Source organism: Nelumbo lutea, chromosome 4 (genome assembly GCF_056320005.1).
Source record: "Nelumbo lutea isolate HS-2025 chromosome 4, American lotus-T2T, whole genome shotgun sequence".
Lineage (NCBI taxonomy): Eukaryota > Viridiplantae > Streptophyta > Magnoliopsida > Proteales > Nelumbonaceae > Nelumbo > Nelumbo lutea.
The window spans coordinates 13139426-13161103 of record NC_142687.1 but is presented as its reverse complement, the minus strand read 5'-3'; the positions used below and the strand labels follow the sequence as shown (position 1 = coordinate 13161103).

The 21678-nt window shown below is 38.7% G+C and overlaps 1 protein-coding gene and 1 long non-coding RNA gene across 6 annotated transcripts in view; one reads left to right on the top strand and one right to left on the bottom strand.

Annotated features, from left to right (window-relative positions):
* LOC148854011 (sulfatase and phosphatidylinositolglycan class N domain-containing protein) overlaps window positions 1–15555 on the bottom strand; it is a 45868-nt gene extending 30313 nt beyond the window's left edge. The window contains exons 1-3 of one of the 3 annotated variants that reach the window (XR_016094847.1): window positions 14956–15351; window positions 14260–14451; window positions 13600–13755 (exon numbers count right to left, since the gene is read on the bottom strand). Coding sequence is in view for 1 of the 3 variants with exons in the window: in XM_088941114.1 (XP_088797240.1) it covers window positions 13600–13755; window positions 14260–14451; window positions 14956–15193 (586 nt within the window). In the remaining 2 variants the exon portion in view is untranslated. Of the gene's footprint in view, window positions 1–13599; window positions 13756–14259; window positions 14452–14955 lie in introns of those variants that run through there. The other 2 variants (XM_088941114.1, XM_088941115.1) reach the window with 2 other exon arrangements.
* Window positions 15406–16796, top strand: LOC148854010 (uncharacterized). 3 transcript variants are annotated; one of them, XR_016094851.1, is made up of 4 exons: window positions 15563–15700; window positions 15953–16065; window positions 16160–16368; window positions 16481–16796. It is a non-coding gene; the product is annotated as an uncharacterized LOC148854010 (long non-coding RNA). The 3 variants fall into 3 exon arrangements; XR_016094850.1 differs by lacking the exons at window positions 15563–15700; window positions 16481–16796 and adding an exon at window positions 15406–15519 and having other exon boundaries at window positions 16160–16468; XR_016094848.1 differs by lacking the exon at window positions 16481–16796 and having other exon boundaries at window positions 15497–15700; window positions 16160–16468.
* The last annotated feature ends 4882 nt before the right edge of the window (window positions 16797–21678 follow it).

Here is a 21678-nt window from a genome sequence, read left to right as displayed (position 1 = left end):
CAGGTCTTTTGTCAAATTGTTAGACCAAAATATTAAAAAAAATAATAGTTTTGTTGAGCTGAAACTCTCAATACACAAAATTTACACATTGAGAGTATTGATACTTTGAACCATGGTATTATAATTGTAGAGATACAGCTAATTAATTTGTGGTCCCAGTTATTTGTTATTGTTTTGCTGTTAGTTATTATTGCTTCTTTATTGTTTCTTTCTTCCATATAGGCGAAAGGGGTATTCCTGTCTTCATATCTCTTTTTATTTGATTAATATAAAGAGCAGTCATTGGGGTGGCAGGACCACAAGATTCTACACCTTTTTTTTTCTCACTCTCTCTATCCTCTCTCTTCTCCTTCTCTGCTTTCTCTCTTTTTTTTTTTTTTTTTTTTGCTGTTTTTCTTACTAAAACGGGTCTGATTAGTGGTTACCACTGGTTATGGCCAAATTGGTATCAGAGCAGGTTTAGGATCAAGTAGGGTCCTCATGTGAACTTGATCCACCCAGCTACATGAGAATTCTCTAGGGCTGGAGTCTACAGCTTTCATCACCTGATCTTGGATGTCATTGGAGACTACAGGAGGTGCCCAGGTGTGAGATCTTGGAGATTGCCCAGCGACCAAGAGTTGGAGAAAACAGGTCAGTGTGAGGTTTAGGGTTTAAAAGTGGCGCTCAGGCTTTCTTGGGTAGATTTCCCATTATTATTGAGATCAACACCTATTAAAGTATTTTAGAATCCTCTAGAGGGAGAGATTATCAGTTTGACTTTCTCCAGGGCTGATTCTAGGATTTCCTCTGGAGAGTGATCAACTACTGTTTTTCAACCAGCATTTCATCTGTTATTCCATTTCTTTAGTTTCCTGGAAAAGGTTTGTGGGCTGTTGCTGGAACCAAGGAGTCAGATTTGACCAAGGAGACAGTCAAGAGGAAGGGCTCAGAAGTGTTGGATGGGGGGTGCTTCTTACAGTTGGGGTTCCTGAGAAAAGGGCATTGAGAAGGAGGGCGGAAGTTTGGAAGATAAGAAATCTGACAAGGCTTTTCCAATCATCAGGGGAGAAAAAGGAAGTCCAGTGGAGATTGAGAGTTGAGCTACAAGAAATATCAATGTTGGCAAGAGTTTAGGATTGCTCTTTTGGAACGGTGAGGAATTTGCTAAATATGCATTTGAAGCTTTTGAAAGGAGTAAGAAGAAGGAGAGGCTAAAGAAATGCATAGTAGGAGGAGAGGCAAGAAATGAGGATGGTGACGGTGAGGAAGAAGATTTTGGAGTAGAAGATCAAATGTTGGGGTGCCAGCATTTGGCAAAAGTTAGGATGGTGGCAGTCAGGAAGAAGGTTTGGATCAGGAATTTCAATTCTGCTGGAAGATCTTTGGAGAATGTGTTTCTCTCCTCATTTTTCTTTTCTTTTCTTTTTTTTTTTTTGTGGTACTTGGTTAGTGTTGCTCTGGGTGTTGTCTCAACACCTGCTGTCATCTATAATCAGTATTTTTTTATTATTTTAATGAAATTTTCTTTTTATCCTTCAAAAAAAGGTTTGTGAGCTATTGCTGAACAGCTCTTGAAGGGACTAATTTGTGTGAAAAGGAGTGGAATTGTGCAGTTTTCTCTTAGCTTGTGAATCAGTTGAGGTGTGTTCAGCATAGAGACAACTGGAAATGAATCCAAATCACATGGGGAAGGACTTGTGGGCAGTGTTTTAAAAGTACAAGGTGCAAAAAAGGCGCAGGGGTCAAATTGCGCCTAAGGCACAATGCAAGGTGCACACCTTTTTGAAGCAAGGTGCAAAATTACAAAAAAAAAATGCTAAAAAATTAAAAAAAAATGTCAGAAAATTCAAAAAATATTAAACATAATATAAATAAAAAATATAAACTTAAAATTTAAAATAATGTTTTAAAAAACCTATTATCTAAAATTAAAATACATAAACATAAGATGTAAAGCATATTCAAATGAGAATTTAAAAATAAAATCAAGCATATAAAACATTTTCAAGCATGGAAAACCTCTAATCTCTTTTTTCACTCAATTGCATTACTTCAAGTAGCTAATGTAGTGTAAAATATATTACTTCGCTCGCTCACCGAAGCTCTGAGAACCCTCAATTTAGTAATGTTGTCCATTCATTCATCCTAATAAAATGTCTTATTAAAAAGCAATTAAAACTATAAAATCATTATTTTTTGTGTGAAAACTAAGAATTTAAGACCTAACGTGGACTTATTTGAGTTGCCTCGAGGGGCGTGGCACGGGGGTTCAGGGGCGGAGCCCCCAACCCAGCTGCTATGTTCAAAAAAAGCAAAAAAGCGTCAAATTTTCAAAAGGTGCATGCCTAGGTGCACCAGGCGTGCGCCTTTTGAAAGGGTTGTGCCTAGGCCTAAGCGAGGCGCGTACCCTGAAATGCGCCTCGCCTGTGCGCCTAGGCGTGCCTTTTAAATCATTGCTTGTGGGGGCTGGAAATGTTGTAGACAGCAATTCTTTTCAGATTACCACAGTAAAATTTGATGGAACAAATTATTTGAAGTGGGCCCAATCAGTCATCATGGTTGTTGGAGGAAGAGGAAAGCTAGGATGTGTGACAGGAGACACTAAAAAACCAGCAAAGGAAGATCCATCACATGGTAAGTGGGTTCAAGAAAACTATCTTGTTATGACTTGGTTGTCCAATTCTATGCAGCCTCATATTAGCAGAAATTACCTTTGGGCAAAAACAGCTAAGGAGATTTGGGATAATAGTGAGGAAACTTACTCTAATCCCCTTAATGTTGTTAGAGCCTATGAGTTGAAACGTGAGATGAACAATCTTAAACAGGGGGAGAAACTAGTATCAGTCTACTTCTCCACCCTAAAATCATTATGGCATGGGATTGATCACTTGGAGACAATTGAGAAGGAGAACCAAAAGGATGCAACAACATATAGGAAATTAATTGCATCTCTACAGCTAATCATGAATGTATTATACAAAGTTCGAAGTATCAATATGATACGCCCTGTATCGGGCGTATTGTAGGTATCTTAGGGCCATTGATATGGGTATTATAAAGAGTAATAAGATTTTGACTTGTTAAAACACTAATATATTATGTGACAAGTCTCTTGTCAAATTGTTAGACCAAAATATTAAAAAAAAATTGTTTTATTGAGCTGAAACTCTCAATACACAAAATTTGCATATCAAGGGTATTGATACCTTGAACTAGGGCTGTTCACAGGTTGATTCAGTTCGGTTTTACTTAATATTATCAATCGAACCGAAAAAGTCGGGTTATCCTTAAGAGCAACCGAAAATTATCAACAACTAAAGAAAAACGACTTCCTTTTTCATTTTACCTGAAATCGATTTAATCGGTTTTAATTAAAGCAAACCGTAATTAATGTTTATTTGAAAAGGTCAATTGTTGATTGGCCCAACCTTTAACGGCTATGCCTACAATTATTACCAGCCTATAGCTATGCAGGCTATACCTACATCTGCATGTCAGTCAGTCATGTCAAAAGTCTGTCAAAATAGGTATATTAATATTTTTCTAAAATTTTTCTATTACTTTGTAAAACATGATGTCTCTTGCCAGATTTACTAACGTGTCAATATAGGCAAATGGATTGGACATGGAATGTAGTGGCTGTCAAACTAAGAAAAGACCAAAATCATTATGCTTTTTTTTTAACATTTTACATATACATGAAAGCTTTTCCATCGGTTCAGATCAGTTTGAAGTCGGATTATACAAGGTCAAAAACCGCAGCTGAACCGAATTGTCGGGTTCTACCATTTTTTAAACTAAAACAGACCAACTGCATTTTAGAACTGACCATGTTGGGTCGAGTTGGTTCAGTTTGGTTGGTTTGGTCGGTTTACAATATATTATGAACAGCCCCACCTTGAACCATGGTATTATAATCACAAGTAGAACTTGATCAAGTAGAATTGGTGAGAAATTTTTTTTACTCTTATCAATCGTTGGCACCTAGAGTGAAGATCTTGCTCACACAAGTCCCATTGTTGACCAACTTATTGACAAATGGCCTTGCCAAGGATAGAGTTGGGAGGAGCAAGTTGCATCTAAAGCCTGGAATCTAGGTTTTAAAGACTAATGGAATTTTCTCGCCTTATGTTTGTTCACATCCCTCTTTTCTGGAGGTGGGGTCTCTTCCTCTTTGCTTATAAGGTGTTGTAAAAGGTTATTCCTCCACTCCTACCTCTCAAAAAAGGCAAAAAAAAAAAAAATAATGTGGAATCTCATAGGAATAGGATATTTAATACCTGTAAATAGCTACAAAGGAAACAAGACACAAGGTTATATCCTCAGTCCTCACACACACACATCGTATGTCTTGAATATGGAGAATTGGTGAACTAGTTGTGCATCCAAAATAAGAGCATCTTTAAAATCTAGGGCTACTTAACTTTCTCACCTTGGCATCAACTGTTCCTTTCTGAGGACATCCAACATCTCTTTTGGAGTTGGCAGCTAGTGGTCTTTCAATATTAGGGGAAAAATCATGTGGATATGCTCATTGCATGCTGCAATGAGAGATTTTATAGGAAAGAAATCCAATTTTTTCCATACAGCATAACTCATGAGGAGGTAGCATGAGTGGTTACCTTTAGAGTCATCTATTAGGATGGGTTGGAAGCTTCCAGAGGCATCTCAATCAGTCTTTTGATGAGAGACTAGAGTATCATAGAATTCTCTAACACAATTTGGACAGTGGCTGATTTTCAAGAGGCATTTCTTATTGCTGTTAAAAACTTGACTTTGACAGGTGCTCCACAAGAAAACTGAAGGCATCAAGAATTTGAGGTGTTTTTAAAGACAGTAAAGAAGTAATGCCTCTATCAAATGTTGAAGAGAGGTGAGAGGATTTCTAGTTGCAATGTGTCTATACCAGGAATTAGCACTTTAACACACATCCCAAGACCCAAGACCCATATAGCTGGGACCAACATTGGGTAATGGCCTTTTAAGATATAGCTCCAGAAATAGAAAACAAAAGTAAGTTAATTAAGATGGTCTCGGCATATGGAGAGTTGACACACCCAAAACAATAGTAAGAAGTGACTTAATGCAACTAGATGGTTCTAGAAAACTCCTCCTACACCCAAATATAGTTGGGATAAGGCTTAGTTGAATTGAGAGGAATGGAGTTGCTAGCTCATTTAGGTCCTTGGGGTTTGGCAATTTGGTGATGGCTGAGATTCATTCCCTCCTACATGGGCTTCAATCACCCTTCTCACTACAGTAGCACTTGAGAGGCTTATTATACTAGAGAACCCAGATTGACAGTGATTGGATAGGTGTGGAGTTTGGTTTGTTATTTTGGAGCATAGCCTCTTTTTTTTTTCTTTTTGATAGGAGAGCACCTCAACCAGACCAGGTGATCCGAACTATACCATAGAACTAAAAGGTATGCAACTTGGGCTGGGTTAGTTAAGCATTGTTAAATCTTGAATAATACCAAGCTTGATGTAGTTGAAATTCTTCAAATTGGGCAACTTCAGTATAGAGTGAGTGTTCAGGGACAGCAATTAAGCAATACCCTTGTTGTTTTCAAGACCAATAAGAATTGGTGACTCCAATAGAGCAGAATTGCTTGCACTGTAACAAGGGTTAAGGCTGTGCAACCAACCAAAGAAAGGGTTAATACTTGGGTAAGCTACTGAATTTTAGAAATTTGATAATAGAAGGGGACTCAAGGACACAATAGTGGGCTGGTTAAGAAACAACAAGCAACCATAAAATTTGGTATAGTTAACAATAAAAAAAATGCACCCATAGAAGTAGAACCCAGTCATACCAACTTGACTAGGCTGGCCCAAATACCAAGGCACAAGAGACTACTACTGTGCATAAAATTTAGCAGATTTCAGATCAGAGAGGCAAGATCCTTGGCACTAGTAAACACTTTTTATGTTCAGTGTGGAGATTCACCATTCAAACAAATAATAATTTTTTATTGGTATTAAAGAACTTGCAAGTTGCAAGTTGAAGGGGCTAGAAAAGCTAGGAATAGAGCAAAATGGCCATGGGTTGAAGTAATAAGAAATGATTTAAAATGATCATAATTTAACAATGGATATGGCATTAAGCAGAATGAAATGGCAAAACAGGATTCATGTAGTCAACCCCATATAGTTGGGATAGGGCTTGGATGATGATGATGATGATGGTGATGGTGATGATTCAAGAACTTATGATATTGCCAGAGAGAGGCCGAGAGGGCTTAAAGGGGAGAGAGAGAGAGAGAGAGAGAGAAAGAGATTTGGTTTTATGTAATAAAAAAATAATCATTAAAAGAAAAATGAAGGAGATACAACAGGTGATAAGAAATAACCTACAAACAAAGATAAAAAAAAACACCCACATCTAAAGTCCTCTCAAGACACCAATTCCACCCAACAAAGAAAATAAAGTCCATAAAGGAAACAAATAACAACCTCAAAGCACTCACACCCCTACCAAAGCCCTGGTCCAAGCCGACACCAACAGCTATAATCAGAACACAAACCCCTATAATACCTAGGCTACTAATAAAAAAACTCCAGAGAGAACCCCCAAAAAACATCAAAACATGCATCACACAGCACCCCCACCCCCCTTTACATCCTCGAACCCCCTCAATTCCTCCAAAAGATTCATTTTCTCGCCCCACCACCTGAACTTATTTGCTGGACTCCTCACCAGTGGATTTAGCCTCCTTAAACCTCTCCTTTTCTTCCAATTCCATAAACATCTTTTGGCAATTCCTCTCACCTCTCCTTGAAGGAGAGAGATTTGTACTGAGGTTCTATTATGCAGATTGGTTCTTTCAAATCTCCAAAAGGTTAGGTCTATATCTAGTTCACGCCTCCTAAGATCCCAGATAGCTGGAACCAACATAAGGTAATAGCCTTTTTTGGCCATATATGTGCACTGGGAGCCCATTGCTACCTTTGGGCTTGGTCAGCCCTATATTCTTTTCTTTAGAGCCTAGGGGCTTTTGCATCATCATTTTCTTCATATAGCATTGCAATATTTACAAACATATAGATGGGAAAGTGAGCAGCCCTAGATTCCTTTTTTTAGAACCTATGGTGTATCTTCCTAGCTGATTCTAGGTCAAAGTAGAGGAGAGGAAAGAAGAAAGAAAAGAGAAAGAAGAAGAAGGAGAGAAGAAGAGTGTTCGGCCAAACTAGAAGAGAGAATATGAAAAATCACTCTCCTAGCCGACCCACTTGAATTTTATTCATAAAACTTAGAGTTACAAGAAAGACAATTTTGTCCCTCATAGAAGATGGGACACACAACTTAAACTCAGATACAATAGACCTTTCACTTTCAAGAAAATACACCAGATGACCAAAATACCCCTGACTCGAGCATTCTAACACTCCCCCTCAAGCTGGAGAGTATATATCATATAGTCCCAGCTTGTTACAAATGTAATCTATTCTTCCCCGAGACAATCCTTTTGTGAAGAGATCTACCCACTGATTTCCTGAGCTCACATGAGATGTAGTTATTACCCCACTTATCACTTTCTCTCTCACAAAGTGACAATCCACCTCAATATGTTTAGTTCTTTCATGGAAGACGGGATTGGATGAGATGTGAACAGTAGCTTGGTTATCACAATATAGTTTCATGGGTTTGTCAATTGAGAAACCCATGAAACTATAGTAAGTTCTTCGGCCATACTAGTTCACATGTGGTATGGGTCATAGCCCTATACTCTGCTTCTGCACTACTTCTTTCCACCACTATTTGCTTCTTGCTCTTCCAAGTTACAAGATTGCCACCCAGGAAAGTACAATACCCTGTGGTTGACCTCCTGTCTGATATAGAGCCAGCCCAGTCAGCATCTATGTACCCTACTATTTCAAGAGTTCCTCCCTTTTGGTATAACAAACCACGACCTGGAGCACCCTTTAGGTACCTAACAATTCTCAGAATAGCTTCCCAGTGAGGAACCTGGCAATGTTGCATAAACTGACTCACCACACTCACAGCAAAAGATATATTTGGTCGGGTAATGGTCAGATAGTTCAACTTTCCCACCAACCTTCTGTATCTTCCAGGATCATCAAACTCTTCTCTTGCATCCACACTTAACTTGGCATTGAGTTCCATAGGAGTCTCTATTGGTTTAGCACCTAACAACCCTGTTTCTCCAAGTAGATCAAGAACATATTTTCTCTGACATAGGTTGATCCCCTGTTTTGACCTCGCAACCTCTATTCCTAGGAAATACTTAAGCTTCCCTAGATCTTTCGTATTAAAGTGGCCCTGTAAGAATTTTTTCAGCCTGTCAATTCCATTGTTGTCACTTCCAGTTATGACAATATCATCCACATACACGACTAGCAAGATTTTCCCATCCTTTGAGTTATAATTGAACACAGAATGATCAACTTGACACTGTTTCATCCCAAAGGCCTTCACCACTTCACTGAACCTGCCAAACCATGCGCATGGAGATTGTTTCAGTCAATAGATTGCCTTTTTGAGCCTGCACACCTTATCAGCCTCCCCCTGAGCAACAAACCCTGGTGGTTGCTCCATATACACTCCTCAACAAGATCACCATGTAGGAAGGCATTTTTTATGTCAAGTTGTACGAGAGGCCAATCATACATAGCAGCTAATGAGATCAACACCCGAACTGAACCAATTTTAGCCATAGGAGAGAGTGTCTCCATATAGTCCACACCATATAACTGAGAATAGCCCTTGGCCACTAACCGTGCATTCAATCGTTCCACACTGCCATCAGGAAGATGCTTCACTGTATAGACCCATTTACACCCAACAGTGTGTTTACCAGGAGGAAGGGTGGTGAGTTCCCACGTGTGATTATGTTGTAGAGCAGAGAGTTCTTCTTCCATGGCTTGCCGCCACCCTGGGGAGGTAAGGGCTTCCTGTATAGTCTTGGGAATGGGAACCAATGAGAGTAATGATATAAACTTGTAATGAAAAGCAGAAAGGTGAGCAGTGGAAACATAGTCTGAAATGGGATGAGAAGTACAAGTACGTTTACCTTTTCGCAAAGCAATAGGGAGATCAAGATCTGAGGGAGAAGGAGCAGTAGCAGGATCTGTCGACAGGTGCTGAAGTGGAGGAGGGGCCGAAGCACTTCTGCAGGTATACACTTGAGTAATTGGCAGCCTCTCTGTAGGAACAGGCATATGATAAGCATCTGCAAAAGGAATGGGATCTATGGGAAGAGGGTCCACAACCGGTACAGGAAGAGGAACCACAGAGGGAGAAGAAGAGACCCCGGCATCTAAGAAAAAAGAAACTGATTCAAAGAATGTGACATCAGAGCACACAAACGATTTATGAAATTTTGGGTTATAACACTTATACCCTTTCTGAGTCCTCAAGTAGCCAAGAAACACACACTTCGTAGCTCGAGCATCTAGCTTGTCTACTCCAGGCCCCAAGTGTTGAACAAAACAAACACAGCCAAAGACTCTTGGGGTGAGAGGAAATGGAGACAAAATGGGAAACAACATGGAGAAAGGGGATTGACTTCCAATGATTGACATGGGCATCCGATTTATCAGAAAACAGGATGTAAGAACAACAACACTCCAGATATGCTTTGGGACATGCATATCAATCATCAAGGACCAAGTAGTTTCAAGAAGATGTCTATTTTTCCGTTCAGCTACACCGTTTTATTGCGGGGTGTAGGCACAAGAAGTTTGATGAATTATTCCATGATGTTCTAGGTATTGCTGAAATGGTGAGGAGATGTATTCTTTGGCATTACCGGAGCGAAGTATTTTCATATGAACACCAAATTGAGTGCGTATTTCAGCATTAAATTTCTGAAAAATAGAGAACAACTCACTACGGTCTTTCATAAGATAGATCCATGTCATCCTTGAAAAGTCATCAACAAAGATTACAAAATACTTAAACCCATTATATGACATCACTTTAACTGGACCCCATACATCAGAATGAACTAAAGCAAAAGAACTTGAGACAGACTATCAATTCTTGGACTAAATGAGACTCAATGATGTTTTCCCAACTGACATGACTCACAATCTAATGATAAAAGATGACTCAATGAATGAACTAGCAGCTTCAAAGCATTGAGAGAGGGATGACCAAGTCTGTAGTGCCATTGGAGAGAAGTAAGAGACGACTGAAAAGCCACTGGGGGGCCACCACCATCAAGGTAATACAAACCACCTGCTTCATGCCCTCCACCAATCTTCTTCCTCGTCTTGAGATCTTGAAACACACAAGAAGAATGATAGAAGGTTACAGAACAATTAAGGGACTTGGTTAATCTGCTAATAGACATAAGGTTAAAAGGGAACTTAGGAACATATAAAACAAATGCTAAAAACAAGGAGGAGAGATCAACATCACCAACACCACAAATAGGAGATGTAGAACCATTAGCAAGTGTAACTGTCTGAGATGTGGAGGAGCGAGAAAGGGAAGAAAATACATCAAGGGTCCCAGACATATGGTCCGAGGCTCTGGAATCAATGATCCAGGGTGAGGCTTTGGAAGCTAAACAAGTCATACCTGAATGGGCAAGTGTAGTTGTGTTCTGCTAAGCTGTTTGAAGGAACTGCTCATTTATTGCCCGTGGTACACTCATCATTTCCTGCCCAAAAGCATAAGCGGGTGTGGAGGGGGTTGGGCAGTTTGCTGGTTTCAGTAATTGTGCTACTACACTTAGATGTAGCATGATTAGCCCCAAGTGTTGGGTGGACCACGCAAATTATAGCAGAAATTAACTATGTGCCCCTCTAAGCCACAATGTGTACATTTTCTCTAAGCATTACTCCTTCATTTTCCACGGCCTCCCCCTGACTCTCGGCCTCCAGTCCACTAGCCCGGTTAAACATGTGTCCACCACGGTTGCTTGGAGGGCCATTGTTGCCACCACCACTTCTACTTCCACGGACACTCCCTTTAGTCACTACCAAACCAGATCTATCAGAGAATGAAGAATGTTCCACCGGCTCAATGGATGTCCTCTTAAGACGGCCAAAAACTTCTTCAAGTGAGGGGAGAGTTGATCCCCCCAATATCTCTGCTCTGACAGGCTCATACTCAGCCTTCAAGCCCACAAGAAACCTAGTCATATCAAGTTGTTCACGTTGCTGTTGTTGGATCTGGACATCTGATGTTAGAGGGTGATACACATTTAGTTCATTGCGGACGTTCTTCAAACTTGCATAATACTCTTCTAAGCTTTGACTTCCTTGCTTCAAATTGAAGTACTCTTGGTATAATTGATATACCTAGTTGCGTTGTCTTGTCCAGAGTACAACTTTTTAGCATGATCGCAGATCTCTTTGGTTGTATCTAGGAACATGAAGTTCATACTAATCTTTGGTTTCATGCCGTTCCAAAGCCATGTCATTATCTGTGCATCATCTTGTTCCCAATCACTGAACCCAGGGGAATCAGAGGGAGGTTTCTCCTCCCTCACATGTTTTACTTTCCTCTTAGCCTTCAAGAACACCTCCATAGATTTTGCCCATGATACATAGTTCTCACCATTCAACTTGATGGATGTCATTTGAACACTTAGATAATCTGGAGAAAGCATGATGCCGGTTTTGTTGTCATTCACATCTACAGATGAAGCCATCTCAATTATTTCACCTTTGAATATACACCATAATCTCACAATCTTCATAAGACTTATCTCACTTATGATACCACCAACTCCACCTTCTTCAACTGCACATTACACACTACACTCTAAAGCTGAAATCATTCAGTCAACACATCAAACACTTGGACTACACACCGCAAAACCATTTACCATCAACACACCACGGCTGAAATTGCTCAATCATTTCATCGAACACTTGTTCTTCATACTGCAGAACTGATTACACACAAGGTCTAGGGGTTCATTTTTAAGCATTTAGAATCATAGATATGTCAGCCACCGCAACACAACCATCATCACACCACTGTTGTCGTGGACATCAGTAGTCTACTACTCTTCTTTCAGCACACATGCGAGCAAGAAAACAAGGAACATGACTGATATGTGTATCAGTTTCACCCAGCACCACAACAATTAACTTTTGAAGCACAAAAATTAGCATTCACAGTCCATTTCTGAACACACAACAGCAGTGTCCATACCTGTATATGTCCATCCCTCTTCGTACACTGAATAGAGGGTCTAGTATACCACTTCAACGACCACCACAGCACCGGCCAGAGGCATTCTCACCTCCAGGCCCTCAAAACGGCAACTCCTTTTCATCCCTTTATCGAGTCTTCAATCAGGTCAGCTGTAGGATGATGAAATCTACTGTGAAACTGGCGGCGAACCCAGGAAGAAGACAGAAGCAAGAAAACACGAGGCCTTATTGCTCTGATACCATGTGAATAAACCCTAGTTGATTCTAGGTCAAAGTAGAGAAGAAGAAAGAAGAAAGAAAAGAGAAAGAAGAAGGAGAGAAGAAGTGTCCGGTCATATTAGAAGAGAGAATATGAAAAATCACTCTCCTAGACGACCCACTTGAATTTTATTCATAAAACTTAGAGTTACAAGAAAGACAATTTTGTCTCTCATAGAAGATGGGGCATATAACTTAAATTCAGATACAATAGACCTTTCACTTTCAAGAAGATACACAAGAATGACCAGAATACCCTTGACTCGAGCATTCTAACACATCACACAACACCCCCACCCCCCTTTACATCCTCGAACCCCCTCAATTCCTCCAAAAGATTCATTTTCTCGCCCCACCACCTAAACTTATTTGCTAGACTCCTCACCAGTGGATTTAGCCTTCTTAAACCTCTCCTTTTCTTCCAATTCCATAAATACTCTTTTGGCAATTCCTCTCACCTCTCCTTGAAGGAGAGAGATTTGTACTGAGGTTCTATTATGCAGATTGGTTCTTTCAAATCTCCAAAAGGTTAGGTCTATATCCAGTTCACGCCTCCTAAGACCCCAGATAGCTGGAACCAACATAAGGCAATAGCCTTTTTTGGCCATATATGTGCACTGGGAGCCCATTGCTACCTTTGGGCTTGGTCAGCCCTATATTCTTTTCTTTAGAGCCTAGGGGCTTTTGCATCATCATTTTCTTCATATAGCATTGCAATATTTACAAACATATAGATGGAAAAGTGAGCAGCCCTAGATTCCTTTTTTTAGAACCTATGGGCTTTTGTATCTTCCTTCTCTTCTTATAGCTATACAATATTTGCAATCATATAGATAAGAAAAGGTAATAATAAATAAACCCAAATTCCAAATAAAAACAAAAGGCAAAAAACTAAATTTCACTGATACAAACCGTGTTTTAGCAACATGACTAAAATAAACAAGGAAAAAGATAAGGGAAACGGAAATATTTTGTGGCATAAAAAAAAAATACATGTAGATGTTGAAAACAACAAGGTGAAACAAAAGGGAAAGACTAAAAAACAACCACGGTCAATGAGATAAGGTACGACATTATCTATGACAAGCATCTTAGCTTTTCAGCTCTCACGAGACAGCTACTTGAGTTACTTTTCTAGTGCTCACGCAGTCAAGTTTAGAAAACAATTTATTGAAAATGTGTAAAAAAAAAAGAGTTTGCATTAAGATCTTGTAAGCCTAACCGGTTGCAAAGTCTTCATACTCGTGTGGATATGTATTCCAGCTGCTATGTGGCAAGGCACTGCAGAAGATTGGGACAATATCTGGACTACCAAAAGCAAATGTATAATGGCTCTGGTTAAATACAGAATCAAATTCAACTGGATTAGCTTTCCATCCTGCACATGCACAAGATATCTTTAGTGAATGGTCAAGTTAGATGTAATAAAAAATAACAATGTTTAGCATAAAATATTCAGAACAAAGCAATTGAAATTCTAATCATTAGCGTCCAGATTAGCATTGATGTTGTCTTTTACTGATGGGGGAAAGCTGTTTGTGATTGAAGCAGGCTCTGAAAAATAAGTGTGGATGATACAGGCTAAAAGTAAAGCCTGACCAAACTGACAATTTGGTGGCACACACTTCACGAAGTGGTTCAAGACATTATAGTAGTCCAAACAATGAAATAAATTCACTTCAGGTATTCATCTTTCGACCCATAAGTTCATCACATAAGGTGGATTATTGTGACAATAATATTGAAAAAAAAAAAAGTCCTGAACTGGCATTGCTCAAATTTCTACCAAATTCCTATAATGAAACCACTTTAGGTGGTAAACTTCTGGTCTCAAATGCAATTTAAAAAAAAAATGAATAAAATTGCACTATTGTTGACACACCTTTGGTAACCGCGCTAGGATCCTCATAGAAGCCAGCAATAATTGCGACATGACCCGGCCTTGACTCTGTTGGAGGACGAGCATGGGATACTCCCCAACGACCTTGTCCTTTAATAACATTTCTTAGAAAAGGTGCTCTGAACTGTCCTTTCGAATCCGGCTCGAAGAATTTATCAGCACGTAAACCATCCGCTGCAAAAGCATTCGAAGCACATCACTACTTAACGATTACTAGAAAATAATAATGAACTGATAAAATCCAACAAGCACTTGAAATAACAAGTTCTTGACCAATTTAGCTTTAGCAAAAGACCATGGCAAAGGTAGCAGAGTAAGAATGCAATTCCACATTTTGGACCTAAAGTAGTGTCAGCAACAAATCCTGATTCCTGAGACACGACTAATGAAGATACCAGCATCCTGGCTTACTAAAGTCCATCTAACAACCCAGGTTTAGCAAGCTAATTCTGTAAACAGGAAACGAGATTGGACTATATATTGCAATCCATTCTGATGTGTTATATGCAATTAATAACGAGAAGATGCAGATTCATTTCTGTTGTAATTCCACTTGGTCACGATAGGTTGGGACGAGCGGAACACGCATAGAAACGAGAACAAGAATAAGATAAGAAAAAACGAGAATTACTTCTAAGACAAATCCGCGAACAGATGCTTGAGTTAAATGGCACCTACCGACGAGGAGGACGAGGCGCTTGGCCGGGGCAGTGAATCTAGGGGAGACGGGATCCATGCCGTGGACGATTGGTGTCTTGAAGTAAATGTCGAAGATGCTGAGCATATAGACAGCGTGGAGTACAACGCCCAGAACCACGAGCCATCTCTCTCGACTCTTCAACCACCTCCGCCTGTTTGAAGCTGTTTTGCCTTCTTCGACATCTCTGCCTCCCAATATCCCATCTCTTGCACCCATGCTTTCGGCGCCTGTTTCCTTTGTGTTCTTCTCCTCACTGTTGGCGTCGACTCAGGTGCATGCATCCACGCCCCACGGAGAGGAGAGGAGAGATACCAGTCAGTCGATCACCGGTCCAAGCAAACAACGAGCTCCGATCTGTGGAAGCGTGATGTGGCTGAGCATCAGGGGTATTTTTGCCCATACATGGCATATGATGTATGTCATAATTACTAAAACACCCTTCATTACAAGGTAAATTACAGACTGCCAGCATTTGCTTCCGACTATGAAGTCAAAGAATTTCATGGAAAGATAGAAACCCTCAAGCTTGGCATTTGGCTGATGTAAGGCAATCCACAGCTTTTGATTGTTATTGATCCAAAATCGCAGTGGTTTTTGAGAATGAAAGATTTGAATGTTCTGCATATAGGGCAAATGGTGCATAGTTCATAGCAGATATTTTGAAATATAATACATCCATATCTGCTCTAGATTTGCACACCAAAGGAATTGGAGATGATATAGGTGTATATGAATGAAATATTATCATTATTTGGTGTTAGATAGTTTCTCTCTCCTATGTTTCTTTGATTGATGTTTATACTTCTATTTGCAGGGTGCAATTTATTTTGCTCATAGTTTAAGTCATTAATGAAGCTTTAACTTCTCTTTATCTAGGGTTTAATGAAATTGGAGTATGCACATCATGCGTGTTGTTTTCACTTATAGAAGGCAATAGGTTCTTATGCCACTTAATTGTTTTATATATGTAAACAGGACAATGGGACCTTTGCCATTGCCCAAGCACTGGAGGCTGATGGAGATGTGTCAACTGCATCTTTGATCCTTGCCAAAAAAAAAAAAAAAACTTCATTACAAAATTAGGGCAGGTAACCACGCGTTTTTCCCTTCCTATTTTTTTCCTTGGTAATTGCTTGAACAGATAGCCGGGACCATTTACTTGGTGTAATGGTAAAATTTCAGGCTGGAAAGCATGACAATGTGGCTTTGAGTTTGAGAAAAAAGAATGTCAAAGGTTAGGACTGTATCCAGTCTACCCCTGATAACTGGGACTAACACTGGGTAACAGCCTTCGAATTGATTCAATGAATATACTTGCATAACGATATGTCATGCTGTATAGGGTTCTTTGACAAATGCAAGAGACCATGTCTATAAGATGAGCGAAAGAGGTGGTGGACATTTTTGTCTATATAACTTCACGTGTAGAAGATTCTTTTTCTGTGTAAATACATAATAATGAGATCAAACATCATCTGAGGTTGTTAATTATTTTTTCTGTAGATTCTTCTCCCAGCAAGTGGTAACTCCATTCTCTTGGTTCAAACTCATGAATTCTCTAAGCACATATTCCAAGAAGAAGAGGGTTGGATTTTTGGCAATGGGACTATAGCATAAACCCATCTTTGATACTGACTATCTTGTGGGAATTATGGTTTTTTTTTCACTTACATACAGATGGAAGAAAGAAAAGAACAATTCTGTTATGCCCATCTAATTGGACCCACTGTAGAATATGGTGCAGAATACAAGCTTCTGTGTTCACCACAATGACCATAATGTTTTGGTGCAATTCAAGAACATAGACCATTGATTTTGTGTATTTATGTATGTACATTTCCTTCTTTTACATGACCATCTGATCACGATCTCCTTAAGTACCATTTTTTGGGGGTAAGCAACCTGTTTCCTGTGGTTGCTATGAGGCAGCTTGCTTATGTACATACTTACCTACTGGGTATGTTTTCTTGTGTATGAGAACGATATCTTCTTGTCCTTACCCATTTCCTTTTAAAACCTCTTTAGAACCTTCAACTTGTGATGTTCAGATAGCTGTGATAACATACAGTAAAATCCTCAAAGTTGTTGGTCACCAAAAAGAAAAACTTCAAAGTTGAAAACCAATCTGATTTACAAATCATTAAGCATCTTTAGGTGATTAGCATTTATTCCCAGTTTATAACTAGATACCTTGAGTGGCTAGGCTTTTTTTGGAGTTTATCTTACTGAATCTGATACTTGTCTTTTTGATATTGCTCAGGACTACCAATTACCAATTTGCTTTGGAGTTTGAAACCCCCCCCCCCCCCCTTCCTTGAGATCAGGCCTAAATCCTTGAGGACTTAATGGAACATGCTATTCCCTGTCTTTTGTAACTCCCTTCCTTTGATACTAAATGAAAAAAAGAAAAAAAAAAAGTTTGGACCAAACATTGTAAGAATGCAGATTGACCTTGGACAGATGCCAATCACATAGAGGGCTAATTTATGGTGGATTTCCCCATGTCTGTTCAGGATTTGCTAGACAAGATCTTCAGGCCTTCATAACTCATATAGCTTATGGTGGACATGTAATGTGACTATGCCAATTAGTTGTCTTGTCTGGGAACTCAAGAAATCTCAGTTGATGACTGCCTTGTAGTTTGGTTGACTTGTCTCATCATCATCTAAGCCTTGTCCCAACTTTATGGGTTCAGATAGGTCTGGTTAATTTAAGTTGTTTCAAGCAAATTTCACTTGTAATGGAATCAAATCTCATGTGATAGGCCTATCTTCAACCAAATACTTGAGAAGCCCCCCCCCCACCCCAACATCTGATCATCATCATCATCTAATCCTTGTGCAAACTATTAAGTGCTTGCTAATTTTTCTTGTCCATCTTTTCTTGCACTGCCAAGTCAGCTTCCAGATATGTACTCACTTTCTCAATTGCCTAAATAAAATCTGGGTCTTTCCGAGATCAATGCTGGAAGCCCTTCAATCTGCCTCCCCAATTCAAGGCACATTGGTGGTTGGTACTTGGTACTTAATCCCTGCAGCCACCCTCTAGTGCATTTGGATGGAAAGAAACAACAGGATCTTGAACAGTAAAGCTTCTCATGCTCTTTAACTTTTTGTGTGTAGTATACTTTTGTTGTTTGAAATTGCCTATACTTGTATAACAGTTCACTGTATAAGGGTTGTCCCCTCTTTTTTTGATCAGTTAATGCATAAATAAATAAAAATGCATGTCCATCTGGTAGTAAGGGTTGTAGAACTATAGCTTGGTCTCTTTTACCAATGGGGTCTTCTTCGGGAAAGAGCTAACAAACTTGATAATTTTGTTCTAAATGATGGATTTGAGCATTTAATAGATGCAGCGGACATTTTGAAACATATATTGATGCAGGGTGCATCAAGTGTCTTTGAGCAGGGGATGATGAACAAAATAGGCCAGCTTGAAGAAGTGATACACTGCAACATAATAGTGAATGCAATCTTTGTATCTTTGATAAGACAATTTCTACACTTAGGTATTCCAAGATGCTTCTGAGATTGGTCATAAAAACTAGATATTTTCAATTTTTCATTGCTCTTCTGTTACCTTAACTTGACATTACATCATTTGTTAACAACTTTTAGACATTTTTCTTTGGGATAGGCTGATAGAATTCGATCTTCAATGAGGTTGAGTATATTGTTTTGAACAAGGTGTCATTTGGGTCCACTAGCATGTAACTAGTACATAACAAATTCACTTGTCAGCATCATTAGGAGGCATTACTGTGTTCTTTAGAAACAAATATCCATTAGGCTCAGTTTGGAAAGAGTACAAATACAAATTTGTAGAGTGCAAAACCTTGAATTTTGCATTATTTAGTATGTATTTGCATTGTACATATTTGTATTTGTATTCCTTCCAAACTGAGCCTTATGGGCAAATTATTTGTGCTTTTTTTAAAATAAAAAAGAATTGGAAGTTTAAGTTGATGTTTCTCCAACCAAATTGCAATACAACCTAGGGTATAGGTTGATTGGATCCATACCTGATGAATGATCTGGATTGGCCACAAGGTTCCTCCATGCAACAAAAATAGGTGGGTCCAGTGAACTTTCCTCATTGACACGATTTGGAAATCTTCCTCCTGTCTTATTGTCTTCTAGTGAAGATATTAAGGCCTATTTTGGTGATCCCTCTGTTAATGCCATTGGAGAATAGAACAGGAGTGCTATATTTGCGCCAATGAGTGACAAACAGGATGGGTCACTCATGGTTTACCTAATCAAAGTGTGCTCATTGGATAACTAGTTGTAGATTTGGAAGATTCAAAAGCATGCAAATTTTCAACCACCAAATGGTGGAGCATTTAGTCTACAACAAAATATTAAGAATTGCTAAAGAAGTAGAGGGCCTCACAAAGATTTATCAGACTATAGGTGATTAGGTGTATTGAGAATATTCAAAGCTCCCTCCAGCCTTTAGGCCAGGGTAAAATAAGATGAGACCTCATAAAAAACTGGTAATCAGTTTGTCATCCATTGACCTCTCTTTCTTTTGGCTGACTGTCCGGCAATTGTAATCAGATCAGATAACGTGATTATTATTGCACGGTAGGTAGCTGCAATATCATATTGGACTGTCGATCAGTAATATCTTTGTGGACCGTTGCTTGTCGACATGGGAAGCTCTCGGAATTAACAAGCGGGCTTCGACCATAAATGCCAGAGATTAGTTTAGCCCAACCCTCCCCGGATAGCTCTGTGGGTCAGTTTTTTTTTTTTTTTCCTGGTGCAGAAAATTAGCTATCATTAATATCATGATCCACCATAGCCAGCAAACCAGAAGGAAAGGCAGAGAGAAACCCAGAGCGTGGGCAGCAATAGTATGAGCTGATAGGGCAATTTTTTATGGGTAAAAAACTTAAAAGATACCCTGAGTCTTCATTAATTAACTTAAGAAGCATACCCTGAGTTTCTCAAAAGGACTTAGGCGTTCTTTTTTGGGATTTTGAAAGGGAGGAAAGTTGGTTAATGGGATTTTGGTTTCCATTGACCAAGAATCCTATGTTATTTTTTCATATTTATGTGGGGATCCGAGAAAGATTATTTTCTTGAGTATCACTTACTCATCTCCTAAGGGAAAAGTTGCCAATACTTGAATCGGACAAAAATACCCCTTTTAATAATAGATTTTTATGGTTAAAATGGCCAGTGCCTTATTTACCTAGGAAATAAAAGAACATGGGTAAATGCATTTACCCGGGTAAGTATTTCCCAGGAAAAACTTACCCAAGTAATTGCATTTACTTGGATAAGTAACTTACCTAAAAGCGAATGGAACCTTAAAGATACCTTGTTGGTTTACCCCATTAGACTTAAATATACCCTCCATCAATGAAATGTTTATATCTAAATTCATTTAAATCCTATTTTACCCTTTAACAAATGAACCTTGTTGTTTGTTCACCTATTTTATTATTTGAATTATATATAACAAGGATGGCCTTCACTATTTTATTTGAAAAATTACTGGTCAACAATTAGCTTGGAAAACAAGTGTTACGCAGTGGTGTAAACCAATGCATATCCATTGTATGTTGTGGTATTAGTTGGAGGAATAGGCATGAAGTCTCTCTAAATAAAATGGTTTCATTTTTCATATATCACATCAATGCAACTAGGGGTGGCAACGAGTTGAGCTTTTCACAAGCTACTCGAGTTCGGCTCGACTCAGTTTCAACCGAGCTCGAGCCCAAATCAGTGGCTCGATTAATAAATGAGTCGAGCTCGAGCCTATTAAAGCTCGGCTCGTGAGGCTCGCGAACCGACTTGAATATATATATATATATATATATATATATATATATATATATATATAAAATAAAATATAAAAAATAATATATAATATAAAAATATTATAATTATTAGTTATTATAGTTCTTAATTTTAAAATTTTAAAATAAAAATTATATATAATTTTTATTTTTATAAAATATTTTTTTCTCAAAATCGAGTTCAAGCTTATGAACTTTTGACTCGAGCCGAGCTCGAACTCAAGGTTCTGGCTCGAACCGAGCTAGAGCTCAAGCCTTGTAGAATAGTCTCAAGCTGAGCTTGAGCCTGATACTATTCGGCTTGGCTTGGCTCGAATCCACCCCTAAGTGTAGTTGCTCTTTAAACATTCCAGCTCATATGGGACCAAAACCTTTGAATTATTAAATCTAATTCTTTTAAAGATGCATATGCTCCTCATTCCTTGGTACTATATGGATCTGTCATTTCAAATCTTCTTTTTAGCTTTCTATTTGTATAATCAATATCTACAGCTGTTAAAACATCCATCATTAGAATTTCTATAGACAAAATTCAACCTGGGTGGGGTTCTAGATCCGTATTAAAGCCTCATTTTCCATTCTTGCTAACGGTTGGAGGGGAAAAAGTGATGTTCTGTGTAATATTCATTCATATTTGAATTTATAATCCTTTTGGTTCTTTTTGAAAATTTAAGAGAAAATAAAGGATACAGGAGTCACAATATATCTTTAAGTCCATTTGAAAAATTCAAGATATATTTAAGTCAATTAATAAAAACTCAGGATATGTTTAAATCATCTGTGGGCGGTATTCTATTAAACTCGCACAGCAACAAACCCCACTTACAAATTAACAAACAAAAACATGGTATGGTTACAGCATGTGTCAAAATCATCAAAAGAAATGGAG